Raw genomic sequence first — 22,076 nt, forward strand, 5'->3', positions numbered from 1 at the left:
GGGCTAGAAGGAGCGGGGAGTGGGGAGTGACTACTGATGGGTATGGGGTTTCTTTAGGGGATACTGACAATGTTCTGAAATTAGATCATGGTGATTTTACACAAGCTGTGAATATACTAAAAACTGAATTGTATACTTTATTTTTATCATTATTGTGTTAGTATGTTACATTATGTCTTGTATTTTGGTGGGGGGGATTAGATTTATTTATTTTTAACAGAGGTACTAGAGATTGAACCCAGGACCTTGCGCATTCTGGGAACACAGTCTACCACTGAGCTGTACCCTCTGCCCTGAACTATATACTTTAAAGGATGAATTTTATGGCAAGTGAATTATATCACAAGTTTCTCTACATCCTCACCAGCATTTGGTGTTGTCACTATTTTGTATTTTAGATAGAGTAATATCTGTGTAGTGGTATCTCATTGTGGCTTTAATTTGCATATCCCTAATGGCTGGTGATGTTGAACATATTTTTATGTGCCTATTTGCCATCCACATACTCTCTCCAGCAAAGTTTCTATTCAAATATTTTGCCCATTTTTTTCATCGGCTTGTTTTCTGAGAGTTTAGAGTTCTTTATATATTCTAGATTTAAGTCCTTTGTTGACAATCTTTATCAACAAGCTGTATCTGAGGTTTTCGGTGCCTGAATTTAGCTAGGTTCTGAACATATTTCTAGTTTGTTATGCCCAAATCCAGCATCAAACTTTTCAAAAATTGTGATTCTTTAACATGAAAAATACAGGTATACCTCATTTTATCGTGCTTCACTTTATTGCACTTTGCAGATAATGTGTTTTTTACAAGTTGAAGGTCTGTGGCCACCCTGCATTGAGCAAGTCTATCAGCATCATTTTTCCAACAGCATTTGCTCACTTTTATGACTCTGTGTCACGTTTTGGTAACTCTTCCAATATTTTAGACTCTTTCATTATTATTATATTTGTTGTGGTGATCTGTGATCAGTGATCTTTGATGTTACTATTGTCGTTTTGGGACACCATGAACTCTGCCTATATAAGACAGAGAGCTTAATTGATAAATGTTGTGCGAGTTCCCACTGCTCCACCCACCTGCCATTTCTCATCTCTCTCCCTCTCCTCAGGCCTCCCTATTTCCCAAGACACAACAGTATTAAAATTAGACCAGTTAATAACCTTACAATTACCTCTAAATGTTCAACTGTTAAGAGTACACTTTAAATCAAAACCTAGAAATGATTAAGCTTAGTGAGAAAGGCATGTTGAAAGCCAAGACAGGCTGAAATCTAGGTCTCTTGTGCTGAACTGTTACCAAGTTGTGAATGTAAAGGAAAAGTTCTTGAAGGAAATTAAAAGTGCTACTCAAGTGAACAGACGAATGATAAGAAAGTGAAACAGCCTTGTTGTCAATATGGAGAAAGTTCTCTTGATCTGGATAGAGGTCAAACCAGCCACAACATTCCCTTAAGCCAAAGCCTAATCCAGAGCAAGATCCTAACTCTCTTCAATTCTAGAAATGCTGAAAGGGGTGAGGAAGCTACAGAAGAAAAGTCTGAAGCTTGCAGAGATTGGTTCATGAGGTTTAAGGAAAAAGCCATCTCCACAACATAAAAGTGCAAGGTGATGAAGTAAGTGCTGATGTAGAAGCTGCAGTAAGTTATCCAGAAGATCTAGCTAAGAGCAAGATGAAGGTGACTAAACAGATTTTCATTGTAGACAAAACAGCCTCCTATTGGAAGAAGATGCCATTAGGACTTTCATAACTATAGAGGAGAAATCAATGCCTGGTTTCAAAGCTTCAAAGGACAGGTTGACTCTCTTTTTAGAGCCCAGTACAGCTGGTGACTTTCAGTTGAAGCCAGTGATCGTTTACCATTCCCCAAATCTGAGGGCCCTTGAGAATTATGCTAAATCCACTTTCCCTGTGCTCTCTAGACGGAACAACAAAGCCTGGATGACAGCACTTTTGTTTACAACATGGTTTACTGAATATTTTTAACCCACTTTTGAGGCCTACTGCTCGGAAAAAATGATTAATTTCAAAATATTACTGTTCTTGGTCACCCAAGCATTCTGATGGAGATGTTCAGTAAGGTCAAGGTTGTTTTCATGCCTGCTAACACAACATCCATTCTGCAGCCTATGGATCAAGGAGTAATTTTGACTTTCAAGTCTTATTATTTATGAAATACATTTCATAAGGCTATTGCTTCCATACGATTCTGCTAATGAACCCGGGCAAAGGAAAACCTTCTGGAAAGGATTCACCATTCTAGATGCCATTAAGAACATTTGTAATTCATGGGAAGAGATCAAAACATCAAGATTAACAGGAGTTTGGAATAAGTTGATTTGAACCCTCATGAGTGACTTTGAGGGGTTTAGCAAGCTCGTCAGTGGAGGAAGTCCCTGCAGATGTTGTGGAAATAGCAAGAGAACTAGAATTAGAAGTGGAGCCTGATGATGTGACTGAACTGCTGCAATCTCATGATAAAACTTGAATGGATGAGGAGTTGTTTCTTATGGATGAGCAAAGAAAGTAGTTTCTTGAGATAGAATCCACTCCTGGTGAAGATGCTGTTAAGATTGTTGAAATGGCAGCAAAGGATTTAGAATATTACATAAATGGTTGATAAAGCAGGGACAGGGTTTGAAAGAGTTTAGTCCAATTTTTGGAAAACTTCTGTGGGTAAAATGCTTTCAAAAAGCATTACATGCCCAGAAAGATTGTGGAAGGAGGAGTCAATCGATGTGGCAAATTTCATTGCTGTCTTATTTTAAGAAGTTACCACAGCCACTACCAGCTTCAGCAACCAGCACTCTGTTAAGTCAGCAACCATCAACATGGAGGCAATTTCAGTTGCCTCCATCAGCAGAAAGATTATGACTCGCTGAAGGTTCAGATGATGGCTAGCATTTTTTAGCAATAAAGTGTTTTTAAATTAAGGAACATACATTATTCTTTTAGACAGTGCTATCACACACTTAATAGACTACAATATAGTGTAAATGTAACTTTTATATGCACTAGGAAACCAAAAAATTCATGTGGCTCACTTTATTGTGATATTTGCTTTATTTCAGTGGTCTGCAATATCTCTGAGGTATACCTGTAATGCAGGATTTAGATTTTTAAATCTTAGTTTGCAAATCACAGTTCATATGGAATAAGTAAATATTAGAACTGTCAAGCTCTCTGGAAGACTAATTGACAAAGTTTGGTCATTAAAAGGAAAATTAAGCTAGATCTAGAATCAATGTTGCGTGAAGTCTGAGACTCATGCAATTTAGATACTTTTCAAGAAACCTGTTACCTAACATTATTTTAACAATACCCTAACAGTAAGATAACTAAAACAAGATCTTAAAACATAGTTCTTATATCATAGTACAGGGAAGTGGGACCCCTGCATCACACAACTCCAGGGGACATTCATTATTTATATGGTACCTTTTGGTGAACAGTAACCATTGCAGTGCAGAGAACCCCCTTACTTACTGGTTAAAATAATGAATAAAATGCTGAAGGATCTGAGCAATCACTGTGATTACTAGAAATTGTGATCCACTTGATAGGATAGAGTTTCAACGCAACATTTGTTGAGGTCCTGCCATGTGAAAAGTACTAAAGTAAGGCACTTGGGAGATGAGGATAGAAAAATTAAGTAATCACGATTCTCATCTACAAAAAAAAAAATTAGAAAATGGGGAGACAGACATATACAGTAAAGGAAAATACCAGGTAAACTCTGTGAGCATAGGCTTCTTGGAGGCAGTGGCAGTTATGACGAACCTTGAAGGACATCGAGGACTTTACAGAGGTTGAAGACAGGGCTGAAGGACTGTATAAGTAGGTTCGAGCCAATGAAGTAGCTAGAATAACATGCTATAGTGAGTTTGTGGCTCATGGGGAATCATCCCAGGGTTTTGAGGAGGAGTGGTATTAGACGGTCTGAAACAACTGAGGACAGAATTGCTATCCTTTGCTTGTGTTCTTGGAACATTCTGTTCATACCACTGTTACTGTACCCATTATAGTATATTCTAATTATTTGTTTTCAAATTGGTCTCCCTGGTGAACTGGGAAATTTTTGAGCATTCCTAATCTTCTCAGGATCCCCAGAGCCTAGCACATGACTGGAACATAGAAGACAATAAAGGCTTGTTTTTGAATTAAGAATGGTTCAGAGAGTTGCTAGATTGGAGGTGGGAAGACCAAGTAGGATGTCTTACAACAAACAGTGCATGAGATGGACAATGAGGCCATGAAACAAGACAAAGGCATGGGAAGAAAGGGGTAGATGTGAAAGACACGTTAGAGGTAAAATGAACAGACTTGAGGGGTGAGATTTTAAAAAAGAGTGAATCAAAAATGACCATGATCTAATTAACATGTTTTTAAATGAATGAATTTAAATATAAATGGATTTTAAACTTGCTACTTTTAAAACATTTGATCTTTCTATTGAAAGATATTTTCTAAATACATCTTTCATAGTATATTTAACCCATTATTTTTAGTAAATTAATTTATGATTAAATAGATAGGTCTTAAAACAGGTTCTGATTTGCTATACGCAGACTTAGGGATGAAGCAAATCACACTCTTTGATAATAAGTAGAAACTGACAAATGAATGCCTCGGGAAGGAGTGGAAGTGCTCAAGAAATGCCATAAAAGAATAGCTCCTCTACACAAGGAGTGAAAGTTTCACTTGCGTGCAAAGTAAGAAGGGGGGAAAATCCGATCCTCCGGTTTAGTACAAGGTAGAAAGAATGAAAATGTTTCATTATTAACCAGTGATGCTGAATTCTCTTAACTAATCACTTCACTCTTTTTCTCTAGAGAAAATTTGCTAATTTTATTTCACTAATGGTTGTATTCTGTTCTAGGAAGTTTTAGTTTAATAATGCTGTAATTTTTCTTAGAGAACTCCTGTTCTCACTACTTCATACTGCAGAACTGATTTCTCTTCAGAATTTTGCCGGAAATATCCTAAAAACCCAACTTCCCACTGTGAGCCATTTACCATTTCCATTTCCTATGTGGTAGAAGGTTGTAATTACCCTATGAGAATTGCTCAAGGGTCAAGACTATAGAGCAGCATTTAATATGCGTGTTTTGGGGAAAATGGAACAATATTTTATAAAGAAGATTATTCCCGAGCTGGAAATTGAATTAAAAAGCAATCTAAATGATGAAGTCAATGCAACCCTGGAGGCTATGGGACTGACCATGAGAGTTTATTGAATCTTGAAGATTCTTCTTCACCCTGGGAAGCTTCATCTGGTTTCTGAACTATAAGATGCATTTTTTTAAAAAACCACATTTACCTCTTTTATGGTCATTTAAAGAAACACACACACACACACACACACACAACATAGTCTGTCACATCCAACTTAGCACTGTTCTTTAATACCAGCACTAGGAGTGCCTCCATGCAAGAGAAAAAGAAATCATAGTAGAAGAATGGAAAGAAGTAATCAGGAAGGGAGAGGAAAAGGAGTCTGCCAGTTTCCTGAAAGTCAAGAATCAGTCATGGAGTCACTGTGGAAAACAGAAACCACTCTACGTATTTCAAACAGAAAATGATTTAATACAGGGAATTATGTATACACGAAATGACTGGAAGGTCTGTGTGTGGGAACTGGAGCCAGCTTCGGATGAGTGAGTTCAAAGACACGCCAATGTAGACGGGATCCTGAGGTTCAGAAATTACTGCTGCTGCCATTGAGCTTTTAGTGCACAGCCACAGCCACCTCTCAACTTCCACAAAGCTAGTAACTAGGTAATGGGGTGTTTTTTCCTGTCCCCCTCCTTGACTTTGCTTACTAGCAGAAACAGTAGTGGGGAAGATGGTCTCTTCTCCTTTGTTCTAAATTTCATGGGAACGCATCTCTTTGGTACAGCTCAGTTTACATATAGCATGGCTCTCAAAGTGTAGTTCTCTAGACCAGCAACATTAACATCACCTGGAAACTTGGTAGAAATCCAAATTCTCAGGCCGCAACTAGAAACTTTGGGGTTAGGTCTAGCAATCTGTTTTTTAAGAAGCCCTCCAGGTGATTCTGTAGCATGCTTAAGTTTGAGAAACCATTGGCCTAGAGGAATCCCACCCTCCACAAGGGAGTCTGGAAAAATAACAGTTTTATTTCTAGTTCTGTGGAACAAGAAGATATCACAGGGTTAGGAATGGATACCAAGTGCCAATGACCACATCTAGCAAAAAAGTATGCCCAGTGGTGTCAAATGCTTCAGTGACAGGTGGAGTATGGTGACAAATGAAAAGAATTGTTGAATCTGATATGAGATCATTGGTGACTTTAGAGAGAAATGTTTCCATGGTGAGGCATAAGGGATGAGAGACGGAATGATATAAAAATTGAATTATGATGGATGAAGAATAAGCACAGAAGGTTCTTATCATTGGTGTGTCTGGGCAATGAAATGGAGAAATATGTGTTAGCTTGAGCTCAAATCTTTCACTTCATTTCTATGACCTTGTCTGTGCCCTCTGCCACCCTGCTCCATTTCAGACAGTTTAGTCAGTTCTGCAGCTAATTAAGGAAGTTTGTGGAGCTCTTTTTGTATGGCTTAATTTCCAGTTCTAAGGGAGCACAAACTTCAATTTAGTGTGTACTTATGTTTTAATATGTGCCAGATGCTATGATAGGCCCTTGATATATGTTATTTTTATTTCTTACAACCAGAATGTAAGGTGGGTAAGAAAATTTAACTGATTTGCCTTGGCCATAGTCTGTCTTACTCCTCCAAATTTTGAGGTCTTTTCACTCTTATGTTTTCTTTCTCTATAAATTGTCTGGCTTCACTAAAGTGTGTTTTTTCCAGTGGCAATATAGTTTTTAAAATACATAAAAGTATGTTTTGAGAACATAAATTTCATTTCATTGTTTGAATTTCACAGACTTTTTTTTTTAGGACATATGGGAAAAAGCACCTTATACACATACTGGACAAAAATGTAGTTTAAAATGCTTGGGCTTCATACCTCCTTTGCTGCTGAGAATTACAGCATTTCTAATTAATGTAATTATTTTTCAGTAACAAAATATTCCTAATCTTTTTTCTGGTTATAAAGCTAACAATCTTTTACAGTGTCAAATCAGATGTGTCTTTTTCCCCCTTGTTCTTTTACTAGTTCATCAGGATCATACAGAGCCTATTAAGAAATTTGAACAAATTAGATTAAAAGTTAATTGACCCTTTAATGTTTGCAGTGCCTCAGTTTTCTTCAACTAGTGAACATTCTTACCTTATCAGATAAAAGAGCAGAGGTTTTTTTAGATGCTACCCAAAAATGAACAAATCAGCTCACAGCAGCTGTACCTCTTATAGCTCCAATCATTTTTGGTCTCTTCCTCCAATGGCAGCCTATGGTGTCTCTCTTGTGTCACTTCCCCTCTCTCACAAGCCATCACTCTTACTTCTCTTTACAGCTCTATGATCTCTTCTTTCCTTTATTTGTCTTAAATTTATTTATTTATTTATTTATCTCTCTATCTATCTATTTATGCCTGGCTCTTTTTCCTGACTTCCATCTCCACTCACTTCTCTGATCAGCACAAGTAAGGGCAGGAACCAAGTAGAGTAAACATAGACTGTTCTTTAGAAGAGAGGCCTATGAACACACTCTCTTTAACAATCCATCATAAAATGAAACCAAAGTACCAAGGATTTCTTTTCTGCTAGGACTTTTAAAATGTATTATTTGAATAATTTAGTACAAGATCTAAACAACTTCAGCGCTGATGAGAATAAAATCACTTATTCCAAACCCTATGTGTCAATTCGGTATGATTTTTAAAATGTATTTAACATTGGAATCTACTATTAGATTTGAAAATCTTTATTGTAAATAATGTATAACTTAAATATCCATTATGATTTAAAATGATGATTTTCTAAAACCAAAATTATAAATGATTTTAAAATAACACTTTCCCTTTCTCATTAGCTAAGAAATCTTCAAAACAAACTTTTCATAAAAGAAACTTCATTACAAGAGATGAAGAGTGAGCTAGAAAGTTACAAAGAAAATAATGTACAACAGTCATTCCAGATAATGTCCCTGAAAGATGATATCAAGGACCTAGAGGAACTTATTGCTTCTCTAACCAGAATTAAGTCTTTGAAAAACACCAATATTCAGAATCTTGAAAGAGGCAACTGGGATCTAACTGAAAGAATTCTAGAACTAGAAAACCTTCTAAGGTAGGGAATTATCTAGTTTGTTTTCAAACATGTCACTTTTCATAAGCTTGTAAATATATGCAAACTCCAAAATCACAGAATTTAAATCTAGCAGAATTTCACATACCTGACTCAAAATTACATTTTTAAAAAATGATTTTATTGAGATACAATTTCCATTCCATTAAAATTCACCCTTTTACAGGATACATTCAGTAGTTTTTGGTATATTCACAAGATTGTGCAATAACACCACTCTCTAATTCCAGAATATTTTCATCATTACCTAAAGAAACCCCATGTCCATTAGCAGTTACTCCCCATTCCACCCTCTCTAGTCTCTGACAGCCACCAATCTACTTTCTCTCTGGACTTGCCTTTTCTGGACATTTCATATGAATGCAATCATATAATACATGGCCTCTGTGTTTGACTTCTTTCATTTAGCACAGTGTTTTCAAGACTAATCAATGTTTGTAGCATGAATTGGTACTTCATTACTTTTTATGGCTGAATAATATTCCATTATAAGGATATACCACATTTTGTTTATCCATCAGTTGATGGACATTGGGTTGTTACCTTTTGTAGGTGCTCTATGAATAATGCTGCTATCAACATTTTTGTATGAGCTTTTATATGACTGTATGTTTCATCTCTTTTGGGTATATGCCTTAGGAGTAGAATTGCTGAATCATAAATAACTCTATGTTTAACCTTTTGAGCTTATTTTTGAGGAAGTTCCAGGCTGTTTTCCAAGGCAGTTGCACCATTTTACATTCCCACCAACAATGTATAGGGATTCCAATTTCTCCACATCCTCACCAACACTTGTCATTTTTTTTATTATAGCATTCTTGTGGCTAGGAAGTTGTATTTCATGGTGATTTAATTTGCATTTTCATAATGACTAAAGCTATTGAGCATTTTTTCATGGGATTATTGGCTATTTGTGTATCTTCTTTGTAGAAATATCTATTCAGATTCTTTGTCCATTTTTAAATTGAGTTATTTGTCTTTTTATTGTTGAGTTGTTGTGTTCTTTACATATTCTGGGTACTAGACCCTTATCAGATATATGATAAAAGCACAACATTTTTAAATTTTAATGAAGTTTCTCTTTTTTTGTCATTTGTGTCTTTGGTGTTATATCTAGGAAACTATTGTCTAATCCACTATTATGAAGATTTACACATATGCTTTCTTTTAATAGTTATTGTTTTAGCAGTTAACTTTATGTCTATGATCCATTTTGACTAATTTTTGTATATGGTGTGAGTTAAGGAATCCAAATGCATTCTTTTTCATTTGAAGATCTACTAATTGTGCCAACACCACTTTTTGAAGAGACTTATTTCTTGTGTTGAGTTGTCTTGATAATCTTACTAAAAAAGAGAATTGACCATAAATGTATAGGTTTAATTGTGGACTCTCAATTCTATTCCATTGGTCTATATATCAATTCTTAGGCCAGTACCACAGTGTTTTGATTACTGTAGCTTTGTAGTAAGTTTTGAAGTCTGAATCTTTTTCAAGATTGTTTTGGCTACTCTGGGTCCTTTCCTTTTCTCTATGAATTTTAAGATTGATTTGTCAACTTCTGTTAAAAAGGCAGCTAGGATTTGATAGGGATTGTATTGAATTTATAGCTCAGTTTGGGGGAGTACTGCCATCTTTTTTTTTGTCATCTTAATATTAAATCTTCCAATCCATGAATATGGGGCATCATTCCATTTATTTAGATCTTCAGTTTCTTTCAACAGTATTTTGTAGTTTTTAGCATACATGTCATATTTCTTTTGTTAGATTTAGTTCTAAGTATTTTATTCTTTTTATGCATTGGAAATAGAACTGTTTCCTTAATTTCTTTTTTGGATCGTTCATTTTCAAGGAATAGAAATATAATTGATTCTTGTATATTGATCTTATGTCCTGCAACCTTACTGAACTTATTTATTAGCTCCTATAGTTTTGTATTTATGTGTGTGTATGTGGATTCCTTAGGATTTTCTCTATATAAGACCATGTTATTTGCAAAGAGATTTCATTTTCCTTTCTAACTGGATGCTTTTAAGTATTGCAATTGGTAATCAAAATAAGAGCCAAATAATTAGCTGCTTGTATATTTGATAATAAAACATGTTTTTACATATGCTATTCTCTATTGCTGTATCATTATTTTTAATTCCTTTACCCCTCATGGAATCTCATTCAGGGATTCATTTGAGGAGCCCCTTCAGGTGTTACTAAAATAGGAGTACAGTTTTTCGTAATCCTTATCTTTCATCCCTTGTCCCTCAGTGTCCACAGGGATGGTCCCAGGACCCCTGAGGATACCAAAATCTGTAGATGCTAAGTCCCTTTTATAAATGGCATAGGATTTACATTTAACCTATGCACATCCTCCCAGGTACTTTAAATCATCTCTAAATTACTTATAGTATGTATTATGATGTAAATGATATGTAAATAGTTGCTGATGTACAGCAAGTTCAAGTTTTGCTTAAAAATTTTTTAAAAATATTTTCAATCCATGGTTGGTTGAATCTACGGATCTGGAACCCACAAATACGGAGGGCCCACTGTACTTGCACGCACATGGAACCTCCTGATCATCACAATATTACCATAGTGGCAGACAGGTATTCATATGCACATTTCCTCTCAAAAAGGATGGTTTCAAAATTGACCTCCCCCAGGACTTAACGCTGGATTGTTTTTCTCTCCATTTGTGTACCATTTCTCATCTCTCTCTAGAAATAATTGGTTAACTGCATAGCTCTTTTCATAAGAAATACATTTTTATGTGATATGTATATTTAAATATATTTTAAATGGAAGATATTTCTTTTTATTTTAATTATTGAAAATTGATTGACTTGGTCTTATGATATGGTTACCTGTCAGTATGTTACACAGGGTACATCTGGTTGAAAGAAAAAAGGCAGAGAGAAAACCAGACCATTTGGAGAAAAAGTTAGCAGGTGCTAACAGATTCACCCCTTATATGAATATGGAAGGACAAGAAGATTCCTTCAATAGTTTCAAAATGAAGGTGAGAATATACTTTGATTGATTTTTGAAGAAACCAGATTTTTATTACCTTGTCTTACTCCCGGAGATAATTGACAAATGTTGAGTGGCTCGTTGGTCCTCCTCTCTGGAGGGTCAGAGGAAGTAGTACAGCATAGTTGATGGGAAGCCTTTCTGAGATGTGGAGAGAAAGTGCACGAAGGATCTGAAGGTCTCTATGTTACCAAAGAAAAGGTTATAGGGAATGGAGCTGTGAGAGAGCTGGGAGAAGAGGTGGTATTTGGAGAGTGAAATATTGGAATTTTAAATTTCCAGTATTGGTTAGTACCTGCTGCTGACAAAAATCTGGGCTTTGGGTTTGGGGTATAAGGGTTGAAGGAGGGTGTAGGTGAAAGTCATTGAAACTGAAGTGCAGGAGTCACAGAACTAAATTGGTGGATCATCTACCCCGGACATTGATGTCTAGAATTATGGCATGTGTTGGGTTTAGAAAGAAGAGGTAAAGCTGGTCCGTAGTAGACAGCAATTCTCAGGATGAGTAACAGTTTCATGGAAGAATGTTGGAGGAGGATGGGGGACAGACTATCGTCAAGAAAGTGGTAAAAGTCTATTTTGAAATCCTTAGGCTGTCATTGTTTATTATACAATCTGAATGTAAAACAAGGTCCATTGTGATCCAATTAATGTGAGGGCTTCCACGTCAAAAAATTCAGCAACTGCTTTCAGAGAAGTTTATAGTAATTTCAATTTTTAATCACCTCTTTCAAGTAATTCACAGTAACACTTCCCATTGTTTTTTCACTTCTCTGACCTATCTGCCACATCTCTGAAAAACTCTCCCACATCAGAGTCCATGTAGATCTGACTTTTTTTTTTTTACCATTGCTCTTTTATTCGCCCTTTTTTCCTAGACTTTTAGTGATACAAACCCATCATTATTTCAACAACTCTAGGTCCCCTTCTATTTCCCAGTTTCACATGACAGAAAACCCAGAAAATAAACATGTTTACTCAGCTTTCAGAGTTGAAGGTGGCAAGAAGGTGGAAAGAAGACTAGAATTTATAAAGACAGAATCTTCCTGGGAGCTGGGGGTGGGGAGGAGAAGTACAAGCATTATCTTTTATTTTTCTCCTGTTTATAATGAAAGTAGGGTGCTTATAAGGGAAAGGTTGGGCGAAAGAAATGTGAAGTCTTTTATTTATGCTTTTACATTATCAAAGCTGTTACTATTAAATGATGTTTTAGAATCATAATTAAGTCTTTATGAAAATATCCATTTCCCTGCCAATTTTTCACTTAATTGTATTAGCATTCACTTATGATCCTTGCCTGAATCAGTTATTTTGTTAGGAGAAGCAAAATGCTGAGTTTTAAAATTCTATCATGCTTTCTATACTTATTAGCTCAAAATTTTCTGTAAAGAGTTCCCCCATAAACTGGAGTGGTTTGGTTAGCTGCTTCTCTAAGCTAAATTTCCTATGTTCTCAAAACAGTTTCTCCATAACATCACTTTAATATCTCTTGATGTTCTAGTTTACTTTTTTGAGTATGCCCTTGTCTTTCTCATGACTCTGTAACTCTTTCTTTCTGTTGAGAGCTTTTTCTCCTGACGTTTTGTCTTATGACTATATTTAATATTTCAAAAAAAGGAAGTAGATGTCTCAATATTAAATTCCAAATGGGACATTTAACATGTGTGTTGACATATTTAGGATAAGGATGAAGGTATCCTAGTCAAGAACTTGGAGAGAGACATTTTTCACTCTGAAGGACCAAAAGATGGGCAGAAAATTTGGGATAAATGTCAACAAGATTTGAACCATAAGGAAAAAAAAATATGTGAGTTAGACAAACCTCCATATTCATTCAGCTGGGAAACTAAAACTGCACGATCCCACTACCAGAAATTCCTCAGTCGGTTGTCTACTCTTCCCAGCAACAGTGTTGAACCCATACCAGCCATGGAGGAAACTGTGAAAGAGAGCATTCAGGAAACTGGTGCTAATGGGCAATCTTGGAAGTCTGTAAGTATATATACTGATAGATGACTTACTCTTTCAAATTTGTTTAAGATGTGGATTTTGATATTAGCTGACTTCATAAACTCTGTCGCTCTGATTTTATTTTTATTACTGCAGTGATAAAAGGGAAGAGGATGTCCATTATCACAGTAGAGCTAGTGCAGTGTGTCAAGAGCAGAGGCCTGGTTTGAATCCCAGCTCTGCCACTGTCAGCTGTGTGCTCTTGGGCAGATTACTTCCTCTCTGTGCTTTCATTTCATTTGTAAATTTTGGCAGGAGCAGGGGTGGGGTAGGGGTTGGGGAAGCATAGTTCCTGTCCCACAGAGTGGTTTTAAGGATTAAATGGATTAATACATGACAAACGCTTAGTACATTTTCAGTGTAAGCTCAATGAATGCTGGCTTAAAATAGTGGTATGATGAGGAAAATGTTTCCATCATGATCAAACACTTGTCCGTTCAATCTGTGCATAAAATTAATTGTCAAATCAGTCATTAGTTTGAATTTACTGGTCAAGTCTATCAAAAGATTGAACCAGCAAGTTTAAGTGGTATATCTCCTTGTTATGTCTAAATCATTTTGGTAAAAATTTCATGACTCTCCACCATAAAATTCAAATGAAGATAGGTATTGCTTAAATTCAATGTATTAGTAAAACCTGCTACTTAGTAGTCTTTATTGTACAGTTCCAAACTTTTTACACTCTGCTCTCTTAAAATCCATTATACAATTTTATTTCTCAGTACTCCCTAAAATGTCTTATTTTTGTATATCAAACCTGTTTCTTTTTTTAAAAAACAGCTTATACATGTCAAGTCTTCCTAAAATCATCCCCATTCATCTATTTAGTAACTTAATGTTACTACAATGTCAGTATAAGTAGAACTTGCACATCGTTTTGAGATGAAATAGAAATCATGGACCATCAGGATGTCTTATCTGCTTTTTTTTCCCTGCAGAGAACTGAAGGCCTCCAGCAGGAAATTCAGATGCTCACTAAGCGACTGGAGAAGCTGTATCCTAAATGTGAAAAAACTGCTGGAGAATCATCCCAAACTGATGAAAAGTATAAAGAACAAATAAGACCCTTGAAACGTCTGGAAGGAAAAACTGCTATTAATGACCTTTTTCAAGAGAGATTAGACTTGGACATGAACAAAGTAAGAATTTTTCTGAAGTATAAGGTGTTTCTTTGACAATGAAAATGATCATTATATTATCTAACGTTTAAAGCTGTTAATGCTATTTGTACTTTTCTTAATATTAGGAAAGAGGAAAATTTGCTACAAACTTTTAAAGTTTCTGATTTTATCAAAAAGCCTCTCTTTACTCCCTATCTCCCATTTATCTACTATACATGTTTGATATTTATTGTATGGGGATTTGTTAATGTTTTTCTTAATGTACTTTTTAAGAAGGATTCGAGGGAAAGGAACGCAAAGGAATGACTCTCTAAAGGTGGAATTTCAGGTTGTACTGTGTCAGCTAGATATGATGGGTATTGGGAAGGGGCTGTTGATAAAACTCTTCAATAATCATCTTATAGATCATTAACTTCTCTATTTTCTGCTTTTCTGCATCTATAAGGAAAAAGTCAACCCTGAAAGTGGGGTGGGAATAGGTAGGATGCAGTATAATTCATTTTCAGGGAATTTTGATTCTATTTCACTACCTCTTCACAGAGTTGCCTGTCATACCCATACCTATGTTATACTATTTCTATAACTGCTATGCCCCAAAGCGTAAACTCATTCACTCTCTACTCTCTCAGTTTCTCATTCCATTCACTCATTCATCGATCCAACATGTTTTGATCATTCACCTTTTAAAAACTTCCAGCCCTTGATGCAGTAGTATTGACAACGTACTCAACAGAGTCCAAAGATGAATCCAGCGACTACCTCTGCTCTTGAATATGTAATTGATGATGATTCATTTCCATTCAAATTTTAAAAATACTATATTGAATTTTAAGCATATACAAATAATACATGCTTTCCACAACCCTTGAATCCATGCTAAAAGTTTTGAAGAAAACAATCATAATCTTCTCCAACATTCTTTCTGCCTACTTCACCTCAGTAACCAGTGTGCCTATGTCTTCTACAACCATTGCCATGGTTATGGAAATATATGAGTACATACACGTAGGTGGTGGTATTTTTACAAAATTGGGACTGTACTAGTCAAAATACTCTTCTTACTTGGTAAGAAGTAAGTATGTTATGATCTTTCTTTAGGTCAAAAGATATAGTTTAAGTCATTCCTTTAAAAGCTGCATAGTATTCCACAGTGTGTATATATAACTTACATAATCGACCAATTCCTTATTAATGGACCACTGGTCATTCTTATTTCCACTTTTTATGCCACTACAAATAATGATGCAATAAGTATGTTTATACGTATATGTTTCTACATTGGTGCTTTCTCCCTCTATGGAGTTGGGTTCTAAATGTGGAAATACAGGACTACAATGTGTGAGTATTTTAAAGTTTAATATAAACTGTAAATTAGTAGTGTTTTAGAACTATTTTCATCTTTTCTACATCTATGCATTCTGTATGTTTCTCCTTCCTAATTATATGTGTTTTCACTTCCTCTCTTTCCTCTTTAACCAGGTTTGCCTGGGGCATCTGTTTTATCTTTCCAAAGAACCAATGGTTCTTTTAATAAATACATTTTACCAGTTTATTTTTGATGTATAAATAATGAAATATATGGTATCTTTATTTAAATCTACACTCCTAATTTATCTTTTTCCTTATGTAAATATACTTGTTTTGGGTTCTTTGTTTTAAATCATAAAAGCAGCAAGGGTTATACATATTCCTTTGTAGCTTGCCCAATACATTTTATTATTATTTATTATTTTATTGTTTGTTTTTTTGAGGGGTAATTAGGTTTATTTATCTATTTTTTAAATGAAGGTACTGGGAATTGAACCTAGGACTTCATGCATGCTAGGCATGTATTCTACCACTGAGCTATATCCCTCCCAATACATTTTAATATGAAGTGTTCTTTTACCATGTTTTATATATGTGTATAATTTTGCTGTTGATTTCTATTTCTTCTTTGATCTAAAGTTATGTAGATTTTTTATTGTTTACACTTATGCATATATATTATGCACATGTACATTAAAAAAAAATCAAATATACCAAAAGTCTCCCATTGAAAAGTAGTAGCCCCATTCTCTATCTCCACCTGTCCTCTTTCCCAGAGGGAACTACCTTTAACCCTTTTAGCTATTACTTCTATTAGTAAATTCTGTTTTCCTAAATAATTTGTTTATACTGCTATATCTTGAGTTATTTATTTTAGACATTATCTGTTGACATCCTATTATATGCTAGATGAAGATTTCTCTCTTTTATACCACTTTCCCACCTCCCCCTTCCATCTTCCCAATATGGTTATATCAATATTTTTAGCTAAATCCATAATCAGCGTTTACTTCACTATGACGCTAATGTTTACAAAATGCCAAATACTCTACTCTTGAGACCTTTCTTTTCTTGTAGTACATGTTATTATTCCTAGAGTTAATACTTTTCTTGTATTTTCATATATATAATTTTCAACATTCATTTATTAGTTTTCCCCCAGATACAACATCAGATGATTCTTTCCCATCCAAAGTCCTTAATTCTCTTGCTTCAGTCTGGACTGTGCTCAGTGGGCTTGGGCAGAGCTATGATCCTGTGACTTTTCTTCTCCAGTCTCCTAATTAGGTTGTACTGTTTCCTGAAACTCTTATATTCCTCTCTTTGGGTTTACTTTCTTATTTTGCTGGGGTGCATCCTCTAATAGATTTCTAAGAAGTGGTATATTGCAGAGTGAAATTTTTTTGAATCTTTGCATGAATAGCAAAGTCTTTTGTTTTTAACCTTCACACTCAGTTGGATTTAGACTTTATTTTCACAGAGAGATTTGAAGGCATTATTCCATTGTCTTGTAATTTCCAATGTGTTATTGAAAAAATGGTGCCATTCTGATTTTTGTTCTTTAATATGTTACCTGTTTTATTTCTTTTAATGGATTAAAACATTTGTGATAACATTTTAAATAACTTCTTTCTCATAATAAAATTAACTTACGTACATTAGTTCTGTGTGTTTCTCCTTCCTAATATTGCATATTTTCATATTTTCTTCCTTCTTTAGCCAGACTTGCCTGGAGTATCTATTTTCTTTTTGGAAAGAACTAGTGGTTCTTTTTAATACATTTTATTAGTTTTAAGGTTATATACAATGAAAATATATGGTATCTTTATTAAATCTGCACCTATTCTTTCTCTCTCTTTTTTTTTCTGGTAGTAACTTTATAGTAGAAAGAGTACAATTAAAATAACCTGTAATTCTGCCACTTTGAGATAACCAGTGTTAACATAGAGGTATATTTTCTTCTGATTATTTTCCATGAATATTTTAACATAATTAAGACAGGCATAACTTTTTTTATCCTGCTTCTTTCATTTAACTATATCATTAGTACTTTCTCTTAGTAAATTTTTGGAAAACCTGATTTCTAAGAAATGTATAATCAATCATATGTAATTTTTGACATTCACTTTGTTTTTTTCACGTAATGAATAATATTGTAAAGAATATCTTTGTGCTTGAATCTTTATCTAAATATTTGATTATTTCCTTATACATTCTTAGAAAAGTTGAACTAATTTATGCTATCACCTGGTGTTTATAACATTGTCTACTTAACTGTATCCTTGTTAGCATTAAGCCATCACTTTTATTGTCATATTTTATTTTCTGGATTATTTTAATAATGCATATTTATAGTAAAAATATTTTACAAATACCTAAGAATTAAGACTGCAATTTATCAGTCTAGAGTAGATCTAGTGTGGTAGTGTGAAATACCACCCTAAAGCATAACTTGTTTAATACTGTTGACTTCTACAAAGGAAAACTCCAGGATTAAGACTTCCCAGATGGATGAGCATGAGAAGACATTCAAGCAGCCTGAGAAAGACAATAAGCAAGAAACATTATGGAATATTCAGAAGAATCTGCAGATTGTTACAACTCAAAGATTAGAGGAGAAAATTCAGAAACTTCAGAAACAGCTTAGTGATTTGAAATTGTCAAATGAAAATATGAAAACTCAACTGACAAGAGTAAATGTGCTTAAAGTAAGTAAAGGAAGTGAGGCTTTCAAAAATTCATTTATGCTTGGGTCAGTTAGTATTTTTGCTGCATGTTTCTCACTGAAATTAAATTAACATGAAAATTATTTTACATACATATGAAATATATATATAATAGTAAAGCATATAGAATAATAAAATTAGATGCCTGCAAATCTACCACTCATCTTAAAAATGAGAGTATTATCAGTCCCAGTGAAGCCCCGTGGTATCCTCCTCAAATGTTGCTGGTATTCTAAATGTTAGGCATCGAGATCCCTTGCTTTTTGGTTTAATCTTACTTGTGTTTTTGGGTTAATAGTTAAAAGTTTTAGTCATTTTGGGGGGATCCTCTTTGGATCTTCTCTATCAAGGTTCAGTTGTGGGATTTCAAGCATACATTTTATGCTTCAAACAGAAGATGCACTAGATACTTATTGATCAAATTTTTTTTTGCCAGTTTATCAAGAATTTTTCTCACTGCAGCCAGTTATTTTCTCTTTCTGTGTTTGATTAGCTCAAACTGGAAGACTTTTGAGGACATGGAACACATGTTAAACCTCTTTAAATCCCAAGTGCCTAGTTTATAAAAGTGCTCAGTGACTTGGTTATGGATGAGTGTGATGGTGGAGAAATGTCCTCTTAATTCATAAATTGTGGAATGTTTTTTCTTTCCCATTATCTAGCTCTTAAAAAAAAAAGGAGGAAAAGAAGCATGAGTTATCATGCATCATGCCTGTCTGTTATTTAGAGGAGATCTAATCACAGTCATCTCCCTTTCCCCCACCCTTACCCTCACAGGACAAAACAATTGAGAAGCTCAGGCAATCTTTAATAGAAGCTGAAGCAATGAAAGGGAAGGCAGTTATGGAAACAGACTTGAAAACTGCACTAGACTCTGCTAAGCAAGAGGCAAGATGGAACAAAGAGAGGGCCCATCCGATGTTAGAAACCGTCACTCCTGAGCTCTGCACAGCAAAGAGCACACTTGAAGAAGTACCGGGACAAGAGAAGGTTTTTTTAAAAAATTACTATATTAAGATTCTTTAAGTTGAAGTGATAAACACCCACCTCAATTTAGACTCTACCTAACTTAGACAAAAGGGAATTGATTGGCTTGTGGAATCAAAGGGAGTTAAACAACCAGAGCTCTGAGAGGCCAGACGTGCGCCTGGGCCCCGGATCAGCACCTGGAACCTCCAATGTAAGGCCTTTCTCACCATTTCTTCTTGGCATCTCTCTGTTAACTTGTCTGACTGACAGCCACAGAGTTTTGTAGTTAGAGTTTCTGTAGCAGGAGGGAGAATCCCAAGAAAGGGTCTTACAAGCCCAGCTTGGGTTAAATGCCTATCCTTGGTGAATTCACGGCGGGAAGGAATGGGATATATGATCATCTTAGCTTAGGTTTGTGAACACATCCTCTAACTAGCCAGAGAGGGTAGGGATGAGAAAGAATGGAAGCTCAGGGGAAACCATGTGTTTGGGCTAGGTCACTTTCTAGGGCAAGCATGTAGTGCTTCTAAATTTGGGTACATTTTCACTAGATTTATAAAGAAGATATTTTAAGAGAACTTTTAAAAGCCTAAATGATACTTTTGGGTTATTGTGGGATTGCATGTCACACCTCCATATATTAGTTGCTTAAGGAATATGAAATTTCAACCAACTCCCTTAAGAGATTCTTAAAACATAAAATCATGATATTATAATTTTATTTTTTCCCACTTTTAAACGTTTAATTCTGCATATTCATTTTCTTGATTTTTTTATTCTTCTCCTCAGTGTCCCTTGTATTTTCATTCCCATCTCTTCTCCTTTGGGCACTCTGTAGTTTACTCTTCATTTCTGAGACGATTTTGGCTTTTCTCACCTGCATTCAATCATCACATTTTCCTTACCCATTAGGCGTCTTAGACATCTTTTTTGTCCATTTCTATTCTGAATTATTGCATATCGGATGCAAAAGAAAGGTGTTTTTCCTCCATGTCTGCAAATCCTTGTTTAATTACTATTTAATTCATATCAGGTGTGTCAAACAGGTTTCCTTTGCTTCATGGCTGTTTTTTGGAGGGAGTATTTTCACCACTTGAACAGTTTGGATGATACTGCCTTTCTGTTTCCTTATAGTAATTTTGTATGGATATTTGCTATTTATCTATTCATTTAAAAATCCCTTTATTTGCCCTGCCCTCTTAATTTCAGGTACTTCTACGTTAGGGTAGTCGGGGGCAGGGTTTACTTACTAGGTTTCTTAGCTCAATACCACCCTCTTCTGTTGACACAGTGAGTGCAGTTTCTAAAGTTTAGAAAGTAAAGCTTTTCATTTTGAGAAGGGGTTTATGCGATACCTGATTCTGCAATACTCTAGTTTATATAAGTCCCTTAATTTCCAGTGCTTGCTTTTTTCTTTTCCTTTATCACTGAGCCTCCAAGGAACACCTCAGCCTTTCAAGCAGCTCCTGCTCCCTTCAGAAACCCTTGCCCTCTAGAACTGCCATTTCTGGTCTCACATGCTTCTAAGCCCCTTTCCTTTCCTTCACCACTTGCAAGTGTTCTGTTCTACCAGGTCTCAGACTTGTTCTTAGTATTTCCCCATTTATGAATTGTCCCGTTTCTGGGACACCAGAGGAAACCAGCTGCATCCTCGAGGGTGGGCTCTGGAGCTGCCTCTGTTGGTTTAGGATATTTATTTCCCCACTGAAATGCAACCTGAAGTCTTTGGCATTCCCTGTTTAGGCTTTAGGCATGATTGATTTATGGGTGGTTTTATCTGCTCTCCTTGTTGGTCACTATAGTTTTTGGAGGATGGGCAAAGAGATGTGTATTTAGGGATCTGCTATTACCTACAGCAAATCAGAAATCCAAAAAGTAATTACCTCATGGATGAATAACAAGCAGCAATTAATTAGATTTAGTCTATAAACCTGTAAAAAATAAAAACAGATCTTAAAATGCAAACGTAACTTTAGAGTTCTTGTAATAAAAGGTTTTTTTAAGCTTAAAAATACTTATTTGAATGTAGGATATGTTGCATTTCATAAAGAAATGTTTAGTAAAACTAAATTTTTAATACCAGTTTCATTGTACACAGTAAGTAGGTGACCAAAACTAATGACATGTGTTGATTATTGTGGTGGTTCTTTGTAGCTTGCTGACTTTCGAGAAACTATTATGAAGATGTTGGGATTTAACGTGAAAACAGCAGACAAGAAAATCATCAATCACCTAAGGCTTATTATACAAGTATATGAAGCATCTAACAAATCAAAGATTGCTCCTGAGTGTCAGACTGGACAGGATAATGAATAAAGAAGTTCTGTTAACAAGAACTCAGCAGATATGGACCTTTCCTCCAGCATCCTGAATATGGCTACATTATGAATAAAATGCATTGGAAACTTTTCACTTGAATCTGTTCTCTCCTTTGATATTTGCCAATTCACTTTTCTTTGTTATAATCTTGTTCTATACATTTATTTATGGTCTAGTCTGGATTGTTAGTTGTAATATATAGTATTATCTAATTATATTTATTAACTGTATTTTAAACAGGATATTAATCAGCATTTGTTCTTAGTTGGAATATTCGTATCTAAGCTAACGGCCTGTTTCTAGAATGAACAGTTTTTTGGGTATACCCTGTTACAAATCCAAGTAAAGTTATAGAC

At 35.1% G+C, this 22,076-nt stretch overlaps 1 protein-coding gene across 1 annotated transcript in view; it reads left to right on the forward strand.

Moving 5' to 3' along the window:
- LOC105074663 (uncharacterized) overlaps positions 1–21,813 on the forward strand; it is a 36,119-nt gene extending 14,306 nt beyond the window's left edge. The window contains exons 4-10 of the mRNA XM_074365408.1: positions 7,966–8,222; positions 11,109–11,256; positions 12,948–13,259; positions 14,216–14,416; positions 18,187–18,414; positions 19,210–19,422; positions 21,556–21,813. Coding sequence (XP_074221509.1) covers positions 7,966–8,222; positions 11,109–11,256; positions 12,948–13,259; positions 14,216–14,416; positions 18,187–18,414; positions 19,210–19,422; positions 21,556–21,717 — 1,521 coding nt within the window. The 3' untranslated portion in view covers positions 21,718–21,813. The remainder of the gene's footprint in view (positions 1–7,965; positions 8,223–11,108; positions 11,257–12,947; positions 13,260–14,215; positions 14,417–18,186; positions 18,415–19,209; positions 19,423–21,555) is intronic.
- Positions 21,814–22,076: the final 263 nt, after the last annotated feature.

This window comes from Camelus bactrianus, chromosome 6, assembly GCF_048773025.1.
Source record: "Camelus bactrianus isolate YW-2024 breed Bactrian camel chromosome 6, ASM4877302v1, whole genome shotgun sequence".
In the NCBI taxonomy this organism is placed as follows: Eukaryota; Metazoa; Chordata; class Mammalia; order Artiodactyla; family Camelidae; genus Camelus; species Camelus bactrianus.